The sequence below is a fragment of the Mustelus asterias genome, chromosome 6, assembly GCF_964213995.1.
Source record: "Mustelus asterias chromosome 6, sMusAst1.hap1.1, whole genome shotgun sequence".
NCBI lineage: Eukaryota > Metazoa > Chordata > Chondrichthyes > Carcharhiniformes > Triakidae > Mustelus > Mustelus asterias.
In genome coordinates this window covers 110,944,743-110,966,126 of record NC_135806.1, presented here as the reverse complement: position 1 = coordinate 110,966,126, position 21,384 = coordinate 110,944,743, and the positions used below count along the sequence as shown (strand labels likewise).

General features: G+C 42.6%; 1 protein-coding gene across 13 annotated transcripts in view; it reads left to right on the top strand.

The window, feature by feature from the left end:
- Positions 1-21,384, top strand: part of LOC144495074 (ceramide transfer protein) — a 166,026-nt gene that overhangs the window by 56,808 nt on the left and 87,834 nt on the right. For 7 of the 13 annotated variants that reach the window (XR_013498209.1, XR_013498211.1, XM_078214927.1 and 4 more), the window contains exons 4-5: positions 12,534-12,641; positions 18,961-18,996. Coding sequence is in view for 10 of the 13 variants with exons in the window: in XM_078214927.1 (XP_078071053.1) it covers positions 12,534-12,641; positions 18,961-18,996 (144 nt within the window). In the remaining 3 variants the exon portion in view is untranslated. The remainder of the gene's footprint in view (positions 1-12,533; positions 12,642-18,960; positions 18,997-21,384) is intronic. The other 6 variants (XR_013498210.1, XM_078214936.1, XM_078214935.1 and 3 more) reach the window with 1 other exon arrangement.

Sequence of the window (21,384 nt, the reverse complement as noted above, 5' to 3'; positions counted from 1 at the left end):
CTCCTCATCTCTGTTTTAAAGGATTGTCCCTTTAGCCTGAGGTTGTGCCCTCTTGTTCTAGTTTTTCCTACTAGTGGAAACATCCTCTCCACGTCCACTCTATCCAGGCCTCGCAGTATCCTGTAAGTTTGAATAAGATCCCCCCCCATCCTTCTAAATTCCAACAAGCACAGACCCAGAATCCTCAACCGTTCCTCTTCATTCCAGGGATCATTCTTGTGAACCTCCTCTGGACCCTTCCCAAGGCCAGCACATCCTTCCTTAGATATGGGGCCCAAAACTCTTCACAGTATTCCAAATGGGGTCTGACCAGAGCCTTAAACAGCCTCAGCAGTACATCCCTGCTCTTGTATTCTAGTGGGAGTAATGTATGCCATCTACATGATGCACTGCAAGACATTCCTCAAGCTCCTTGGATAGCACCTTCCACAACCACTACCTTCTAGGAGGGCAAGGGCAGCAGACAGAGGGGAAATTCCCCTCCAAGCCACTCACCGTATTGACTTGGAAATATATCGCTGTTCATTCAATGTCGCTCCGTCAAAATCCTGGAACTCACTCCCTAACAGTTCTCTGGGTGTACCTACACCACGTGGACTGCAGTAGTTAAAGAAGGCAGCTGTCCACCTTCTCGAGGGCAATTAAGGATGGGCAATAAATGTTGGCCTAGCCAGTGGCGCCCACATCCCACGAATGAATTTAAAAAAATTTATTGATCTGAAATGCGGTTAAATATATTTAATGTACCTGATCAAAGTTGTGAAAGTTTAAGTTAAAAGCTGGGAATTTACTTGAGGAAAGCTTAAAGCTGAGTAATGAGTTGAATTCTGATATTAATGTTTCACAAAACTAGAATGATTACAATGGAGTCAATCTTGCTGCATGCTGCTTTTTGCTAATGTCAGACCATGAATATTCAATGTGACTGCTGCAAATCGTATGCATAAGGGTGTGTTCTTTTAGTATGTAAATATTTACAAGGGAATATTTACACACTTTCACAGGAAATTATAACTAGTATTTTTACTGAACTATTTGGAGGGGCAGTGAAAGAAATTGTTTAAAAATTCTAAATCTAAATTATTTCCCACGATGCTTTGCTGTGCTGTTGGAGTATTGACCTACTTTGGGATGATGAGATTAAAAGTGTGGGATGAGGTTTTATTGTCTACATTTGAGGCAGTTGACGAACACGCTCCAAAGCTCAAGCTCTGTGCCTTAGCTGCCAGCAGCATTTTCACACGAGCAATGAACTAAATTTCATCAGAAAACACTTAACTGCAGATTGCAGTGTTTTACTTTGAAACCAAGGAAGCTGTGATGGATCCTGTAGTGGATTGTAGCAGACAACAGCAGCCATCGTTGCAGTGCGCCATCAATGTCAGTCCGTAAGAATCATCTGGCATAGTCTCTGCATGGATCTCCAGCTCTTGAAAAAGCACCCTGACTCTCAGCATGGTAATCAGAATCATTGTTGAGTCGCTTTATTTATGGCAATGTCAGCATTGCATCTAATTTCTGCTTTACTCCTGTTAAGACCAAGGGACTGCTGTTAACCATCCCTCTCCCTTGAGATTTCATAACGTGTATCCTGAGGTGCTGAGATTATTTGTGTGACTGAGAAAAGGAACTTTCATCCATCGTTGCTGCAATTTGATATTCCTTTGCAGTGAACAGCTAATGATCTGCACCAAAAGTCGTGATTGTGGCATGGACCAGCTCTGCTTCAGTTGCCTTTCTTGCAGTCAAAGGGTGGGCTTTGCATGCTGCATACTTTCCCTATGCATTTTTCTGATTTAGTTTGTATTGACCAAGCCTCATTTTAACTCTTAACTGCTGAGTTATTTGAGTGTGCTAATATATTTGTTGTCTAACTCATTTCTATAAACTATGTACAAAGGAAACAAGGAAATCAACCCTTCAAATTAAAAATTATGTTCTTTCAGAATTTGAACACACTTTTTGTATATGGTCTAACGTGTCGCTTTTGTTCTAAAGCAGGGGGTAAAGTGTAAATAAAGAAATTAAGTCATTCATCGTCTATATTTTAGAGATACTTTGAATGGACTGCATAACCAGTATCTCAAACAGCCTGCTGCTGCTTGCATTGAATATTTTGAGAATCATGGCTGTTGTCCAAACAATGCAGCAGCTTGAGTTTTTGAGCTGATAACCTTATGAAAAAGCTTTTAATGGCCATGATTAACTACTCCTAACATTGATTTTATTTTCGCATGACCTTCAAATTGCATGTTTTTTTACTGTTGCTATGCTTCTAATGTACTGAAGCGTGAAGCATTTGTGAAACGTGTAACTTGCTATAACCGTGCCTCATTTTACCTACATAGAATCCTTTTTTATCTGGAAGGCCTAAGCAATCTGGAGTTGTACCTTTTCAAGAATTGTAGTGTTATTTCAAGGGTTAGCATATTATACCAAGAATAGAGGGAAAATAGTGTTTTCTTTCACTGTACCATGGAATGTCTTGGTGCAGTGATCAAAAAGTCCTTCATTTGAACTGTAAATCAAAATAATGTTTCCCTTGTGGTTGAACATATTTCAGAATGTTTCACCACTTTACTTGCCTCCCAACTGCTCATCCGACCTTTCAACCTCAATCCTTCCATTTGTTGCCTGACATGTCCATCTTTGCTGTGTGCTAACTGCTCAAGCCTAAAGTAAAAGTTTATTTATTAGTCACAAGTAGGCTTACATTAACACAACAATGAAGTTATTGTGAAATTCCCCTGGTCGCCACACTCTGGCGCCTATTTGCGTCAATGCACCTAACCATGTCTTTCAGTCAGTGGGAGGAAACCGGAGCACCCGGAAGAAACCCACGCAGTCACGGGGAGAACGTGCAAACTCCACACGGACAGTGACTCAAGCCAGGAATCAAACCTGGGTCCCTGACGCTGTGAGGCAGCAGTGCTAACCACTGTCACCGTGCTGCCCCTGTTGAAAAAGAAACAGACTACATAATAAAAGCAAGTTTACCGCTGGTGTTGGAATCTGAAACAAAAACAAAAATTGCTGGAAACTCTCAGCAGGACAGACAGCATCTATGGAGAGAGAAGAGAGCTAAAGTTTCAAGGCTGGATGACTCTTTGTCAGAGACTGTATGTTAGTCTGTAACTCAAGTAACTTAGTCTATAAGTTACCTGATTGATAAATTCTTGACTGCAGTTAGCCTTTCTCCTCAGCCCTTTATCTTCACCACTGTTTTTATAACTGAAGTATAAGTAAAGGAGATGGGGGAATTTTTTTCATGTCCTATGATTTTTCTCCTAGTTTTTTACAGTACCTTGGAAATTTAGTCACTTTTGCAGGATAGACAAATACAGCAGACAATTTGTGCAATTTGTACGAGGGAGGTCATGCCTCACAAATTTGGTTGAGTTTTTTGAGGAGGTGACAAAAACGATTGACGAAGGGAGGGTTGTGGATGTAGTCTATATGGATTTTAGTAAAGCATTTGACAAGGTCTCTCATGGCAGGCTGGTGCAAAAGGTTAAATCTCACGGGATCAAAGGTGAGCTAGCTAGATGGATGGAGAACTGGCTTAGCCATAGAAGACAGAGGGTAGCAGTGGAGGGGTCTTTTTCCGGTTGGAGGCCTGTGACTAGTGGTGTTCCGCAGGGCTCTGTACTGGGACCTTTGCTGTTTGTGATATATATAAATGATTTGGAGGAAGATGTAGCTGGTGTGATCAGTAAGTTTGCAGATGACACGAAGATTGCTGGAGTTGTGGATAGTGATGAACATTGTCAGAGAATACAGCAGGATATAGATAGGCTGGAACATTGGGCGGAGAAATAGCAGATAGAATTCAATCCAGATAAATGTGAAGTGATGCATTTTGGTAGATCTAATGTAAGGGGGAGCTATACAATAAATGGCAGAACCATCAGAAGTATAGACACACAGAGGGACCTGGGTGTACAAGTCCACAGATCCTTAAAGGTGGTAGCACAGGTGGAGAGGGTGGTGAAGAAGGCATATGGCATGGTTGCCTTTATTGGACAGGGCATAGAATATAAAAGTTGGCATATGATGTTGCGGCTGTATAGAACGTTGGTTAGGCCACATTTGGAATACTGCGTCCAATTCTGGTCGCCACACTACCAGAAGGACGTGGAGGCTTTGGAGAGAGTACAGAGAAGGTTTACCAGGATGTTGCCTGGTATGGAGGGTCTTAGCTTTGAGGAGAGATTAGGTAAACTGGGGTTGTTCTCCCTGGAAAGACGGAGGATGAGGGGCGACCTAATAGAGGTGTATAAAATTATGAAGGGCATAGATAGGGTGAACAGTGGGAAGCTTTTTCCCAGGTCGGAGGTGACGAACACAAGGGGTCACGGGTTCAAGGTGAGGGGGGGGGGGGGGCAAGGTTCAACACAGATGTCGGGGGATGTATTTTACACAGGGTGGTGGGGGCCTGGAATGCACTGCCAAGCAAGGTGATTGAGGCGGACACGCTGGGATCGTTTAAGACTTATCTAGATAACCACATGAACAGACTGGCAATCGAGGGATACAAACGAATGGTCTAGTGGGGCACATGAGCGGCGCAGGCTTGGAGGACCGAAGGGCCTGTTCCTGTGCTGTATTGTTCTTTGTTCAAAGGACAGCCCCGTCAACAACTTTAAGATAAAATAACCAAATAGCCTTATTTTGATTCTGTTGGTTAAGGACCAAATGCATCGGGGACCAGGAGAAACTCCCCTGCTGTTCTTTGAATAGTGCCATGGGATCTTTAGTGTTCATCTGAGCTGCCAGATTGGTCCTCAATTTAACTTCTCATCCAGAAGAAGCTCCATCCGGCAGTGAAGTACTCCTCAAATTACATTCAATGTTTGTCTATAATGTCTATCCAAATTTCTAGAGTGGATCTTGAATCCATGTTTTTTTGACTCTGAGGTTAGAACAGAGGCTGACACTTGATCTGTCGCTTCAACTTCACCCATGTTAATGTGGCCCTTCAGTTGTGATCATGTTGCTTGAAGATTGTTAAACTGGTTTTCCGGTTGCCTTTGTAAAGGGGGAAGGAAAGGAGGAAAATAATTATACTTCAGGACTTCTTCTAGCCTCAGCAATGAGATAGCATGTTACTGTTTAAACGTGCTTACTTTGTGGGTAATTATTATCAATTTCAACTAGCGTTACATTGTAAGATGAATTAATAACTTATTTAATACCTTTGGTAGATTGTAGCTAACACTTCTGGGTTCATTTGTTCTTTGGATTTGTGTCCCTGTTCTCAAGGGCAGTATTTCCAAGGTTCTTGGTAGCTTTACCAAGATTTCAGAAAACTTTCAGTGACAGATTTCCCAAGTGTAGCAATATAGATGAAATGCAGTGTGTCCTTTTCTTACAAGAAGGCTTCTTTCTTCATATAGCATCCTTTGGTGTCCAAAGGTGGCTAATCATGACACGAGCAGTATTTTCATGATGCCACAATATCCCGATAGAGCAAATAGAAGAGGCAAGCCCAAATAACTTCCTCTGTAAACTGCACCATCAATGTTATTAAGCACGGCACTCAATCTGAGCTAACCAACCCTACCAAGAAGGCTCCAGCCCCTTTTTTTAAGTGTTCAAAACGATTAATACCTGAAAAATGAGAAACCATGCCTCAGCTCACCTGCAGAAACTTTCATTAATTTCTTTGTTACCTCTAAACCTGACTATTCCAGCGGACTTCTGGCCAGACCCCTCAAATTGAAGTCATCCAGAACTTTGCCACGCTTCTTACTTGCACACAATCCTGTTCACCCATCACTGTTGTGCATTGATTGGCAGTTAAGCAATGCCTTGATTTTTCAAAAATTGCATACTTATTTTCAAATCCCTTCATAACCTCGCACTCTCCTATCTCTAGTTTTCTCCTGCTTCACAACCCTGCAAGATATCTGCGCTCAACTAATTCTGGTCTCTTGAACATCTCAATTTTAATTGCCCCACCATTTGTAACCGTGCCGCCTTTGGTTAGGTTCTAAACTCTGGAATTCCCTCCCCCTGCCTCTCTATCTTTCTTCCCTCCTTTGATGCTCTTTAAAGCTTACCTCTTTTACCAAGCTTTTGCCATCTGCCCTGATTTTGTCTTTAGCTTAGAGTCAAATTTTGCAGCACATTGCTAATCGTTTGGGATGTTTCAATACATTAAAGGCATTATATGAATAGAAGTTGTATGCATAGGATGCATCAAATATGCATGTGTCCCTTAGCAGGCTCTGTGGTGAATTATGACTAGTAGAGACAATGGAAAATAAGGGGTAAAATTCTGAAAGAGGTGCAGGAGCAGACAGATCTGGGTGTGTGCATGCATAGATCATTGAAGGTAGCAGGACAGGTATAGAGAGCAGTTAATAAAGCATATAATATTCCGGGCTTTATTAGTTTAGTTTATTTATTTGTGTCACAAGTAGGCTTACATTACCATTGCAATGAAGTTAGTGTGAAAATCCCCGAGTCACCACACTCCAGTGTCTGTTTGGGTACACTGAGGGAGAATTTACCATACCCAATCCACCTAACCAGCATGTCTTTTGGACTGTGGGAGGAAACTGGTGCACCCGGATGAAGCCCACGCAGACATGGGGAAATCATACAGATCCAAGCTGGGAATGAACCCGGGTCTCTGGTGCTGTGCCGTCCTGCAGAGAATATAAGAGCAAGGAGGTTATGCTGAACTTATCTAAGACACTAGTTAGACCTCAGCTGGAATATTGTGTACAGTTAAGGGTGTGAATGCATTTGAGAGAGTGCTGAAGAGGTTTGCAAGAGTGGTTCCAAGGATGAGAAGCTTCAGTTAAGAGAATAAATTGAAAAGGTTGGGACTGTTCTCCTTGGAGAGAAGAAGTCTAAAAGCAGATTTAATAGAGATGTTCAAAATCATGAGGCGGCTGGACAGAAGGATAGAAAGAAACTGTTCCGGTTTGCAAAAGGATCAAGAATGAGAGGGCTCAGATTTAAACTGGTTGGCCAAAGAAGCAAATGTGATGTGTGAAAACAAATTCTCACGAAGCAAGTGTGGAACACAAGGAAAGTAGAAAGAAACTTGAGCAAGGATAAGAAGGGCTAAAAGGGATCATGAAAAGTAATTGGCCAGCAGGATTAAGGAAAATTCCAAGGCTTTTTATACATATATAAAGAGGAGCCAGGGGGAGTGTTGGTCCACTCAAGGACAAGGGAGGGAATCTATGCATGGAGGTATTAAAGGAGTACTTTGCATCAGTATTCACCAAAGAGAAGGACTTGGTGGATGATGAGGTTGGGAAAGGGTGTGTAGATAGTTTGAATCATGTTGAGATCAAAAAGGAGGAGGTATTGGGGTTCTTGAGAAACATTAAGGTAGACAAGTTCCCAGGGCCTGATGGGATATACCCCAGAATATTGAGAGGCAAGGGAGGAAATTGCTGGGGCCTTGAGAGAAATTTTTGTGTTCTCACTGGTTACAGGAGAGGCCCCAGAGGATTGGAGAATAGCCAATGTTGTTCCTTTGTTTAAGAAGGGTAGCAAAGATAGTCCAGGTAATTACAGGCCAGTGAGCCTGAGGTCAGTGGTAGGGAACGTATTGGAGAGGATCCTTTGAGACAGGATTTACTCCCACTTGGAAATAAGTGGACGTATTAGCGAGAGGCAGCATGGTTTTGTGAAGGGGAGGTCATGCCTCACTAATTTGATCGAGTTTTTCGAGGAAGTGACGAAGGTGATTGATGAGGGTAGAGCAGCGAATGTTATCTACATGGACTTCAGTAAGGCCTTTGACAAGGTCCCTCATGGCAGACTGGTGCAGAAGGTGAAGTCTGATGGGATCAGAGGTGAGCTGGCAAGGTGGATACAAAACTAGCTCGGTCATAGAAGACACATGGTAGCAGTGGAAGAATGCGTTTCTGAATGGAGGGCTGTGACAAGTGGCATTTCTCAGGGATCAGTGCTGGGACCTTTGCTGTTTATAATATGTCTGATATATATATATATATTATTTATATATATATATTATTTATATATATAATATATTATTTATATATATAATATATTATTTATATATATAATATATTATTATATATATGAATATATGTATATATATATATATATATATATGAATATATGATTTGGAGGGAAATGTAATTGGTTTGATTAGTAGGTTGGTGGATTTGCGGATAGTGATGAGGACTGTCAGAGGATATAGGTCGGTTGGAGACTTGGGTGGAGAGATGGCAGATGGAGTTTAATCAGGACAAATGCATTTTGGTAGGTCTAATACAAATAGAAAATCATACAGTAAATGGCAGAACCCTTAAGAGTATTGATAGGCAGAAGAATCTGGGTGTACAGGTACACAGGTCACTGAAAGTGGCAACGCAGGTAGAGAAGATAGTCAAGAAGACATATGGCGTGCTTGCCTTCATCAGCCGGGGCATTGAGTTTAAAAATTGGCAAGTCATGCAGCTTTATAGAACCTTAGGCCGCACTTGGAATATAGTGTTCATTTCTGGTCGCCACACTACCGGAAGGATGTGGAGGCTTTGGAGAGGGTACAGAAAAGATTTACCAGGATGTTGCCTGGCATGGAGGGCATTAGCTATGAGGAGAGGTTGGAGAAACTTGGTTTGTTCTCACTGGAACGACGGAGGTTGAGGGGCGATCTGATAGAAGTCTACAAGATTGAGGGGCATGGACAGAGTGGATAGTCAGAAGCTTTTTCCCAGGGTTGAAGAATCAATCACTTGGAGGGCATAGGTTTAAGGGGCGAGGGGCAAGGTTTAGAGGAGATGTACGAGGCAAGTTTTTTTTACACAGAGTGATGGGTGCCTGGAACTCGCTGCTGGGGGAGGTAGTGGAAGCAGATACGATAGTGACTTTTAAGGGGTGTCTTGACAAATACATGAATAGGATGGGAATGGAGGGATATGGTCCCCAGAAGGGTAGGGGGTTTTAGTTCAGTCGGGCAGTATGGTTGGTGTAGGCTTGGAGGGCCGAAGGCCCTGTTCCTGTGCTGTGATTTTCTTTGTCCTTTGAGTGGTTTGGGTCTTGAATGCACTGTTTAGAAGTGTGGTGAGACAGGTCCAAATGAGGCATGCAAGGGCAGTAGATGATTACTTGAATAGAAACAATGTGCAGGGGTATGAGGAAAAAGCAGGGGAATGACACCAAGTCATGATGCTTGTTTGGCCAGCCTGTGCAGACACAATGGGCCAAATGGTCTTTCGCTGTAATATTCCGTGAAATAAACGTGTGGTTAGAGCCCCAGTGAATAAGGGATTGGATGCAAACTGCTGTGGAAATTAGTGCAATAGCTAAGCTTGTGTAACAGCCAATCATAAGTATTTATTCACAGTAGCTGCCCAGGGTATTGTCTTGCTCCATTGTGCTCTGCAGGACTAAGAATAACAGTTGTGCGGTTATGATTATACGGAAGGTTGGTGTTGTCTTTTTCATGAAATTGCTTACTCTTGGAACAGATCAAAACAACCCTGGTAGGCTTTTAAGAAAAATGCCAAAAACTTCCCGGGAGTTTATTTGGTAAATTTGTTGCCTAGCATGGCATTGAATCATAAAGAGTTCATAGGTCTTTGTTGAGCTAGCTGACCTCAGATGGAGCATCATATTTGGCTTGCTCCTGTGGTTGAGGGAGAAAAATCAGTTGATCCCTAGTTCTAATGATTATAATGTGATCCCCACTGCAAAATTCATGTTTAGATTGGCTGTTATTCCAGCCACCAGGAATAGCTTGCAGTTACTTGCAGACATGGTACTCAACGGTGGTTGATGAGGTGATTTAATGCCTTCAGAATGAGTGGAAAAAGGCTATGACTAGACTTAGCAACAGGTAGAGGACATTCAGCCCCCCCCCACTTCGGAAGGTGGTGGTGAGCTGCCTCCTTGAACCACTGCAGTCCCTGAAGTACAGGTACACACACAGTGAGGAAATTCCAGGCTTTTGACCTCCCAGCAACAGTAAAGGAACAGCAGTGTTATATTTCCAAGTCAGGATGGTGAGTGATTTGAAGGGGAACCTCCAACTGGACTCACCACATAAACACAGTGGCTACAAGAGCAGGTCACAGGCTAGGAATACTGCGGTGAGTAACTCACCTTCTGACTCCCCAAAGCCTATCCACCATCTACAAGGCACTAGTCAGGAGTATGATGGAATACTGCCCACTTGCCTGGATGGGTGCAATTCCAACAACACTCAAGAAGCTTGACACCATCCAGGACAAAGCAGCCTGTTTGATTGGCACCACATCTACAAATGTTCAATCCCTCCGCCCCCAACGCTCAGTGCACACTGCTGCTACTATCTAAATTTGATTTATTATTGTCACATGTATTAGCATACAGTGAAAAGTATTGTTACTTGCGTGCTAGACAGACAGAGCATGTCGTTCATAGAGAAGGAAATGAGAGAGTGCAGAATGTAGTGTTACAGTCACAGGGTGCAGAGAAAGATCAACTTAATGCAAGGTAGGTCCATCCAAAAGTCTGACAGCAGCAAGGAAGAAGCTGTTCTTGAGCCGGTTGGTACGTGACCTCGCTTCTGTATCTTTTTTTCCTGACGGAAGGTGGAAGAGAGAATGTCAGGGTGCGTGGGGTCTTTTACTATGCTAGCTGCTTTGCCAAGGCAGTGGGAAGTGTAGACCGAGTCAATGGATGGGAGACTGGATTGCATGATGGATTAGGCTACTTTCATGACCTTTTGTAGTTTCTTGTGGTCTTGGGCAGAGCAGGAGCCATACCAAGCTGTGATATAGCCAGAGAGAATGGTTTCTATGGTGCATCTGTAAAAGTTGGTGAGAGTCGTAGCTCACATGCACCAAAGATCCTTAGACAGCATCTTTCAAACCCACGACCATTTTCATCTTGAAGGACAAGGGCAGCAGATACATGGGAGCATCGCACCTGCAAGTTCCTCGCCAAGCCCCACACTGTCCTGATTTAGAAATATATCGCTATTCCTTCGCAGTTGCTGGGTCAAAACCTGGAATTCCCTCCCTAATGGCATTGTGGGTCAACCCACAGAATATGGACTGCAGAGATTCAAGAAGGCAGCTCACCACCACCTTCTCAAGGGCAACTAGGGATGGGCAATAAATGCTGGCCAGCCAGCAATGCCCATGTCCCACAAATGAATGAAAAAAAGGTGGTGATGTTTCCAGGGATCTGTCCTTCTGAATGGTAGTGGTCGTGGGTTTGGAAGATGCTGCCTAAGGAACCTTGAGTTCCTGCAATGCATCTTGTAGATAGTATACAAGACTGCCACTGTTCATCAGTGGTGGAGAGATTGAATGTTTGTGGAAGGGATAGCAATCAACTAGGGAGCTTTATCCTGGATGGTAATTTTCTTGAGTGTTGTTGGAGCTACACTCATCCAGGCAAGTGGAGAGTATTCTATTACATCCCTGACTTGTGCCTTGTAGATGGTGGACAGACTTGTGAACACAGCTCCTCACTCACATGATGAAGGAGCAGTGCTATGAAAGTTTGTGCTACCAAATAAACCTGTTGGACTTTAACCTGGTGTTGTGAGACTTCTTTACTGTGCTATAAGTTCAGTAAAGCAGTCAACAGGACCACAGAACGGAAAGCCTACTTCTAACTCTTAAACTCAGGTCTCCCAAACATAGCAGCCTTCAATACCTGGAGGATTCCAAGGATCGGGTGCATTTGACTATTTTATAAGCATCAGATGCCCTTAGATGAATAGGAAAGAGGGACTCTGAAAGCGGAGACTCCGATTTTGTATTCACTGGTGTCTGCTCCAGGATTCTGTAAAATGATTTTCTCAAAGCACTTTGAGATATATGTGAGCAGTGAAACTTAAAATATTTCCTTGAAATTATTTTGGAATAAAATTCTGTTTGATTAGTATTTCAGAGTTCCACAGTGTCACTTTATATCCCTAAGAAGCACCACAAGTTTCCAGTAATCATGGAGCACAAAATTCAAACTGGCTTTAGAAAATGCAAAATGATCACATTCTTGTGGGTAGTGTCACTAGAATACTGGCTAGCTGCTATCTATCCGAAGAATGTAAATTTAACTGGAATCAGTACTTTTGTTTGACACGATGTTGAGAATTCAAGGCTTTTACCAAATACTTATCAACACTCGTTTTGCTTGGTTACGTGCCTATTCAAGTCTGCTTGATTGGCTGACTCTCAAGGGTGTAACTTGAGCAGGTTCTTGTTTTAGTGGAGTAGTTTTGATTATCTTTGACCATTTGAGTGACTGTGGCCTCACAATAGAGACACTAAGAATAAAGATGAAACTATCTATACTTGAGGTAGTGGTGAGGAAGGGTTGATGTTGAAGAAGAATTTATTAAAGTAAAATTCAAGCTGAATAAACAAAGGATTAGGAAAGAGGTGAGCCATGATGTGTTATATGAGAAGAACTGAAGCATGATAATCGAACCGTGCATTTCTTGCATTACTTCATCAATATTTAATATACATATTTGGTATGAGAAATACGTGAAAAAAGCATAATGCAGATTACTTGTTTTAAAATGTGTTTCTTTTTAATAGGCAGAATCTGGCTATGGGTCAGAATCAAGTCTACGGCGTCATGGCTCCATGCTGTCTCTTACATCTGCAGCAAGCGGTTATTCTGCCACATCCACATCATCATTTAAGGTAAGGGCCAATGTCCTATTTGCTCACTATAGATTCCCCTACCATCGCAACATAGGAATGTTTCTTCTTTCCATGTGCTGTTGATTTCTGTGGGAATCATAAAAAGGTTAAATATTCTGCTTTTGAGGAGAAGTTAATTTTGGAGGTCAGATCATGCATTGGTTAACATGGTCGGTTCTGAATTCTTGGCTAAAATAAAAATGAAATTGTTTCTGCTCCAAAATTGATGGGAAATTCCTGTCAACCTGCAGTCTCAGATCCGACAATGACATTGGTAAGCCTGTTATGTCATTGCCTGGCCATGAAATATCTGCATTTTGTTAGGGGTGGGAGAAAAAAGAATACTTCAATTTGTATCTTCAATAAAGGACCATCTTAGATTGTGTACTCAAGTCTCTGACTTGCTGTTTGGCTGGAAATGTCAGTTTTGTTGGTATATACTGTAGTCTTGGGTGTGGGAGGAATGAGTCCAGTTATCATGCAGTAAATTATACATCAGTCATTGTGACTATGACTTGAAACTAATGTGTCATCCTCATAGTTGCTTGGGCAGCACTGCTACCATCTCCTCAAATTTTTTAATGGTCAGAATTACTGACTATATAACACATTGCATAGATCAATACTTCACAGGCACAGCAAGTTGCAGATAGTGGTCACATTGTTCATCTAACATAGGGTGGCCAGTGAGCCTGTTAAGTAAATTGAGCTTGAACCGCACAGTTTGTGTTCAGCGGTGGAATTTACCACTCCATACCTTGATGTATCCAGTTTTGAAAAAAATGTGGGCTGTAATGTTGCTGGCCCTCATAATCTGTGGGATGTGTGACATTGTGTAATAAATGGGTAGAGTGTATCTGAAGTTTGTGCAGAGCGGAGAAGGGAAGCTGGGATGCTGGGTTTATTGGGGGTGAAATTTGTTTCGGATGAAAGTGATCAGCCAACGTGTAAAACAGATTGCAGAAATGTGATTTCACCCATCCTGCACTACTGCCCAACAATTTCAGTAACCAAAATGCATTTTCATAAATCTAAGCAAGGATGGGGGAGGGAAAAGTGTTGGAGTGGAAAAATGTAGCAACATAACTGCAAATATTAGTAAGATTTCTGGAATAATAATCCAAAGATGTGCAGGTTACATAGAAACATAGAAGATAGGAGCAGGGGGAGGCCATTTGGCCCTTTGCGCCTGCTCCGTCATTCATAGAATCAGAGTCACAGAGGTCTACAGCACGGAAAGAGGCCCTTCGGTCCAACTTGTCCATGCCGCCCTTATTTTTTTTTAAAACCCCTAAGCTAATCCCAATTGCCCGCATTTGGCCCATATCCCTCGATACCCATCGTACCCATGTAACTATCTAAATGCTTTTTAAAAGATAAAATTGTACCCGCCTCTACTACTACCTCTGGCAGCTTGTTCCAGACACTCACCACCCTCTGTGAAAGAATTGCCCCTCTGGACACTTTTTTATCTCTCCCCTCTCACCTTAAACCTATGCCCTCTAGTTTTAGACTCCCCTACCTTTGGGAAAATATATTGACTATCTATCTGATCTATGCCCCTCATTATTTTATAGACCTCTATAAGGTCACCCCTCAGCCTCCTACGCTCCAGAGAAAAAAGTCCCAGTCTATTCAGCCTCTCCTTCTAACTCAATCCACCAAGTCCCGGTAGCATCCTAGTAAATCTTTTCTGCACTCTTTCTAGTTGAATAATATCCTTTCTATAATAGGGTGACCAGAATTGCACACAGTATTCCAAGTGTGGCCTTACCAATGTCTTGTACATCTTCAACAAGACGTCCCATCCCCTGTCGTCGCTGTTCTGACCGATGAAACCAAGCATGCCGAATGTCTTCTTCACCACTCTGTTCACCTGTGACTCCACTTTCAAGGAGCTATGAACATGTACCCCTCGATCTCTTTGTTCTGTAACTCTCCCCAATGCCCTACCATTAACTGAGTAAGTCCTGCCCTGGTTCAATCTACCAAAATGCATCACCTCTCATTTGTCTAAATTAAACTCAATCTGCCCCCCCCTCCCGGAATCAGCCTGGTAAACCTTGGCTGCACTCCCTCAAGAGCAAGAACATCCTTCCTGAAAAAAGGAGGCCAAAACTGCGCACACTTCTCTCGGTGTGGCCTCTCCAAGGCCCTGTATAATTGCAACAACACATCCCTGCTCCTGTACTCAACCTCTCGCAATGAAGGCCAACATGCCATTTGCCGCCTGCTGCACTTGCATGCTTACCTTCAGTGACTGATGCACAAGGACACCCAGGTCCCGCAGCACACTCCCCTCTCCCAATTTACACCCATTCAGGTAGTAGTCTGCCGCCTTGTTTTTGCTTCCAAAGTGAATAACCTCACATTTATCCAAAATAAACAGCATCTGCCATTGAATTGCCCACTCACCCAACCTGTCCAGATCATTCTGAAGGATCTCTGCATCCTCGTCACAGTTCACCCTCCCACCCAACTATGTATCACCTGCAAACTTTGAGATGTTACGTTTTGTTCCCTCATCCAAATCATTAATATATATTGTGAATAGCTGGGGTCCCAGCACCAATCCCTGTGGCACCCCGCTAGTTACTGCCTGCCAATCTGAAAAGCACCCATTAATTCCTACTCTTTGTTTCCTCTCTGCCAACCAGTTTTCTATCCATCTCAATACACTTTCCCCAATCCCATGCGCTTTAATCTTGCACAGTAATCTCTTGTGCAAGACTTTGTCAAACGCTTTCTGAAAGTCCAAATATACCGCATCTACTGGTTTCCCCCTTATCATTTCTACTAGTTACATCTTCAAAGAATTCCAATAGATTTGTCAAGCATGATTTCCCCTTCATAAATCCATGCTGACTCTGTCTGATCCTGCCACTGCTTTCTAAATGCTCTGCTATAAATCCTTGATAATGGATTTTAGAATCTTCCCCACTACCGATGTTAAGCTTACTGGTCGATAATTCCCTGTTTTCTCTCTAACTCCCTTTTTGAATATTGGAGTGACATTCGCTACCCTCCAATCTGCAGGGACTGTTCCAGAGTCCATAGAATCCTGGAAGATGACCACCATTGCATCCACTATTTCTAGAGCCGCTTAAGTACTCTGGGATGTAGATTATCAGGCTCCAGGGATTTATCCGCCTTCAATGCCATCAATTTTCCCAGCATCATTTCTCTACTAATATTGATCTCCCTCAGTTCTTCCCTCTCTCTAAATCTTGCATTCTCCAACATTTCTGGCATTTGATTTGTGTCCTCTTTTGTGAAGACAGAACCAAAGTATGTATTCAGTTGCTCGGCCATTTCTTTGTCCCCTATTATACATTCCCCCATTTCTGTCTGTAGGGGACCTACATTTGTCGTCTTCAACCTCTTTCTCTTCACGTATCTATAGAAACTCTTAGTGTCAGTCTTTATGTTCCTGCAAGCTTACTTTTGCATTGTATTTTCCCCTTCTTAATCAATCCGTTGGTCCTTCTTTGCTGAATTCTAAACTGCTCCGAATCCTCAGACCTATTATTTGTCTTGGCCAATCTGTACCCTTCTTCCTTAGATTGGATACTGTATCTAATTTCCTTTGGTAACCATGGATTGACCCTCTTACCCATTTTGCTTTTGTGCCAGACAGAAATAAACAGTTGCTGCAGTTCCCCCATGTGTTCCTTGAATGTTTTGCTATTGCCTATCCACTGTCATCCCTTTAAGTTATTCTCCCCAACCTATCAAGGCCAACTCACGCCTCATATCCTCATAGTTTCCTTTATTAAAATTCAGCACCCTAGCTTCCGAATCAACTACTTCACTCTTCATCTTGATAGATTCCATCATGCTATGGTCACTCATCCCCAAGGGGTCTCGTACAGCTAGATTGACAATGATTCCCTTCTCATTACACAGTATCTAGTCTAAGATGGCCTGCTCTCTCGCTGGTTCCTCCGCACATTGGTCAAGAAAACGATCCCATATACACTCCAGGAATTCCTCCTCGACGGCATTATGGCTAATTTGACTTGCCCAATCTATGCAGATTAAAATCACCCATGATCCGATATTCCCACATCACATGCATCTCTAATTTCCTGTTTAATGCCATTCCCAACATCACCACTGCAGTTTGAGTGTCTATATATGACATCCACTAATTTTTTTTGCCCTTGGTATTTCTCAACTCTACCCATACAGACGTCATGTTATCAGAGTTAATATCATTTCTCACTATTGTATTAATTTCCTCTTTAACCAGCAGGGCCACTCCACCACATTTTCCTTTATGTCTGTCCTTCCTAAATGTTGAATACCCTGGGACATTCAATTCCCACCCCTGGTCACCCTGCAGACATGTCTCCGTAATCCCAATTATATTGTACCCGTTTGCATCTATCAGAGTGATTAGTTCATCCACTTTATTGCAGATGCTCCGCGCATTAAGGCACAGAGCCTTTAAGCTTGTCTTTTTAACATTGTTTGCCTTGATCCCAGTATTTTTCTTTGTAGCCCTGTTTGAAATTTGTCCTTGGTTTCTCTGCCTATCACTTTTCTTATTCCCTCTTCTACCTTTTGTTTTTGTCCTTGCTCCCTCCTTCTCTGACTCCTTACATAGATTCCCATCCCCCTGGCATATTAGTTTAAACCCTCCCCAACCGCTCTAGCAAACAGTCCTCCTAGGACATCAGTCCCATTCCTGCCCAGGTGTAACCCTTCCAATTTGTACAGGTCCTAATGCCCCAGGAATCTGAAACCCTCCCCCTGACACCATCTCTTCAGCCACGTAGTTATCCACTATATCCTGTCTTTTCTACTCCAACTAGCATGTGGCACCGGTAGTAATCCTGAGATCACTACCTTTTGAGATCTGATTTCTTAACTTTCTTCCTAGCTCCCTGCGTTCTGCTGTGAGGACCTCATCCCTTTTTTTACCGATGTGTACCACGACCACTAGCTGTTCACTCAACCCCTTGGCTGCTGCTGCTTTCCCCAGAGAGGTCATTCCACTCAACAGTATACAAAGCGGTATATCTGTTTTGCAGGGGAATGGCCACAGGAGATTTCTGCACTACTTGCCTATCTCTCGCTCTGTCTGGTGGTCACCCATTCCCTTCCTGCCTGCGGAGTCTGAGCCTGCGGTGTGACCACCTCGCTATACGTGCTATCCACGATACACTGACTCGCGGATGCTCCACAGTGTCTCCAGTTGCCGCTCCATCTCTGAAACTCGAGCGTCCAGGAGCTGTAGCTGGAGACACTTCCTGCACACATACTAACCCAGGGGACTGGAACTGTCCCCAGCCTGCCACATGGAGCAAGAGGAGCAAACCACAGCTCAGAGCCCTCCTCTCATGTCTTACCCCTTTTAAATTAAACTTTTGAAAGATGTTTTGTTTCAGATGATATCCAATTCTCTAGGGCCCTTTTTTCCTGCTGCTCGTCACTACCTGATATAACCATTACAAACTATAAACCACTGAGATTACACAAACATTATTGTAGTGTACAACAATGCCAAGAGAGAAAGAAAAAAACTACTTACCAGTCACCAACCAATCAAATACCTGCTGGCTGTGACAGCACGGTTCGATTTTCCTTCTACCTCTCACTTGCCTTCGAATCTCCCTCCCAGGTCTGCCTCTCCCAAAGATGAGCACCTACTTTCCCGTTGGCACCAAATTCCCATTCGGCTCCCAATTCCCAGTGTCCTCACTCTGGCTGAAATCCCTCTCTCACTGGTGAGCACAGGCTCATTGGTGGGTTGGCCCTGGTCATTTGCCCCTTAGCGTCCCGAGATGTGTAGGTTAGATGGACTAGCCATCGGAAATGTGTGGGGTTACGGGGATAGGGCGGGGGAGAGGACCTGGTTAAGTTGCTCTGTCAGAGAGTCGGTGCAGACTCAGTGGGTCGAATAGCCTCTGCTGCACTGTAGGAATTCTATGATTTTATGAATAGATGAGCCATTTTAAATGTGGAAGAAATTTCAGTTAATTTTTCTGTCCTCACGTCCCAATGCTTTCACTCTTACCATGGAAAATTCACTCTGCAGATTGTTGAGCAGTTTTCAATGAGATTTGCTTTGGGCTGAGACTGAGTTTTATTAAATCACAGACTAAACTGGCTTCTGAAATTAAACCCGTTTGCAGATATACTAGGGTCTGATGGTGGACCCATCCATTCTGTTTTTTTGTGTACTTTTTGCATAGCCGCTATCGGCACAAAAATGCATATTCTGTTGAAAGTTCCCAGAGGCACTGGAAACTAAAAGCTTGTAAACTGCTGGCTATAGATGAAAAACTATACAGTCCTTCATTTGTTACCACAGACTTCCATTGGGCCAGTCCAAGATCTCAACCAACAGGTAGGAAAGCTTAAATTTTGCACATAAGCAAAATGCACCATTGGGTGAATACAATTGATCTACAATGCTGTCAGCAAAGGGAGGTTTGAACTTAGCTGTACTCTATATTTGGGTGATTAATTACAGAAATGTTGAGCTACACAAATGTGTATCAATTAATTTAATACTCCTTTTTCATTTTGAAGTTCAAAGACAATTAACAAAGTAGTCAGGTATAACAGATGTCTCCTGCAAGTTGTGACTAAAGGTAAGGATTGGGAATAATGCAGTTAGATTGTTGTGGCTACATAGCTAAAAGTCTTGCATTAAAAGGATATCATGCCATCCATTGTACATGATATTGATCAAATTTACCTATTTGAGCTGTTGGAGAAACTTTGCATAGCTATAATTTATCTGAACGCAACCTATCATCTTGCTAAGCAGCATGGCAGTTTTGATTGGTCCAACCCCAGTTACTGAGATCAGCACTACCATGTATAGAAAGTGACAAATTGTTTTTGCTGGACTGCATGGTGAGGAACAAGAGCAGAAAAAGTCTTCAATGATGCAAGATACTCAATCTGCCGAGGTTAGAGAGAGAGAGAGAGGGCCATTAGCTTCTGGTAAGTAACCCAATTGAGGTGGATTGACGACCCGGAGAAATGATTGCTGTATTAAGAACAACTTTGCTTGAACAAAATAATGCAAGGGAGAAAATTGGATGTTCCTAGAAATTTAAGGGGATATGAAAGAATGAAAGCTTTTCACTGGAGATGTTTACTTCTGCCAGTAGTCAAAATGCTGGAAATTGAAGTAAAATAAAAATTGTTGGAAATAATCAGAGGTCAGGCTGCATCTGTGAAGCAAGAATCAGAGTTAACGTTTCAGGTTGATGACATTTCCTCATGTCAATGATAAAAGCTTATCGATCTGAAAAACTATATCTATTTTTCTTGCTCCACTGATGCTGCCTTGTCTGGGCAGTTCTGTTTTTAATCAGGATATTATGCCAACGTATATCTGGAGAGATGACAAGGGCAAATACGTGGGTAATGTTCACCAGCATCCTGTTCAGAAAAACCCTTCATGCAGAATGGCATTGAGGGAATTTTCAGAAGAAGGTTCAATTGAGGCGGAGGGTATCAATGGAGCTCCATCTGAATGGGGGTGAGATCAACCAGAACAGATTCTGTGCTGTAACCTCCTTAATGCACTTAACTGAGTCGGGACCACTTGTTGAATGGCTTGTGACAAGTTGAGCATAGCACCAGGGTACCCGGCAGCAAATGCCTCTGGCAACATCCACAGAATCTGCTATGATCCAATGCATTCATGATTCTAATTACTTTAGCAGTAAGTAAACAATTAGGGATGGGCAATGAATGCTGAGCTAGCCAGCAAAGCCCACATCCCTTGGATGAATTAAAAAAAATGCTCTTGCCTCATGCAGTCAGCTATTGTTCAAGGTAGATGATTTAACTGATGTGGAAGAGGAGTGCTAAATTGTGGGAGGGTGTTGGGGAAGCACCCCTAGTGGAGCTACCAGTTTTGCCATGGTACAATGGAAAACTCTTGCAAGGATAAAAATATTCATCGCAGCTTAATAAAAAGGAGTTGTTTGTAACAGATCAGTGCATCTGATGGAAGAAAAGCATCATCAATGCGCACCTCCTTTGTCGGTATCCCTGCAGGGTCTAGAGGCAGAAAGCTACAATCTGGATGTATACTCATAGCAGATCCTGACCAACCTCCACAAGCAGGGGACCCTGAACTCCAGTAAAGACCCAGTGTTTAATCTTTGTCCCAGGCAAAATCATTGAATTTTCTCTGGAAGTGACCAATGAGTATCAGGGCATAGTGGCCACCAGTTTCTTGAGGAATCCTACCTTGTATAGAAGTCATGTCCATAATCACTGCCTTCTCTGGCAACCAATAAAATATGACTTTTGAACATCAGCAATTGGCAAGCAAATGAAAATAATCAATGCTAGAATAATTAATTGGGACATTCTGTGTATATCTGGTTGGTATATTCAGATTAGCCACTTGTATTTTTGACTTATATTGCATATGGTGGGGAAGATGACGGCTGAAGGCCCATGTACACTATTGGAAGTAGTGGTTAAAATTGTTCTACACTAAAAATATAAAGTCAAAGACATGGAAAAGAGCTACCCTTGAAATTTAGCTCAAATACTCTGGGACCAACTATAGCACTGGATGTGTTTTGAACTCGAACGCTTGGCAGATGATCCCAAATGTTCATCACTGAATTAAGTTCTTCATGATATGTTTCTATGTCTCCATCCTTTCAGCATTAGCAAATGAGTTATTTTTCCAGTTGTTATAGTTTTTCCCAATATTGTGACCAAAAAGACAGTTCATTCCATAGAAAGTTAAATTAAT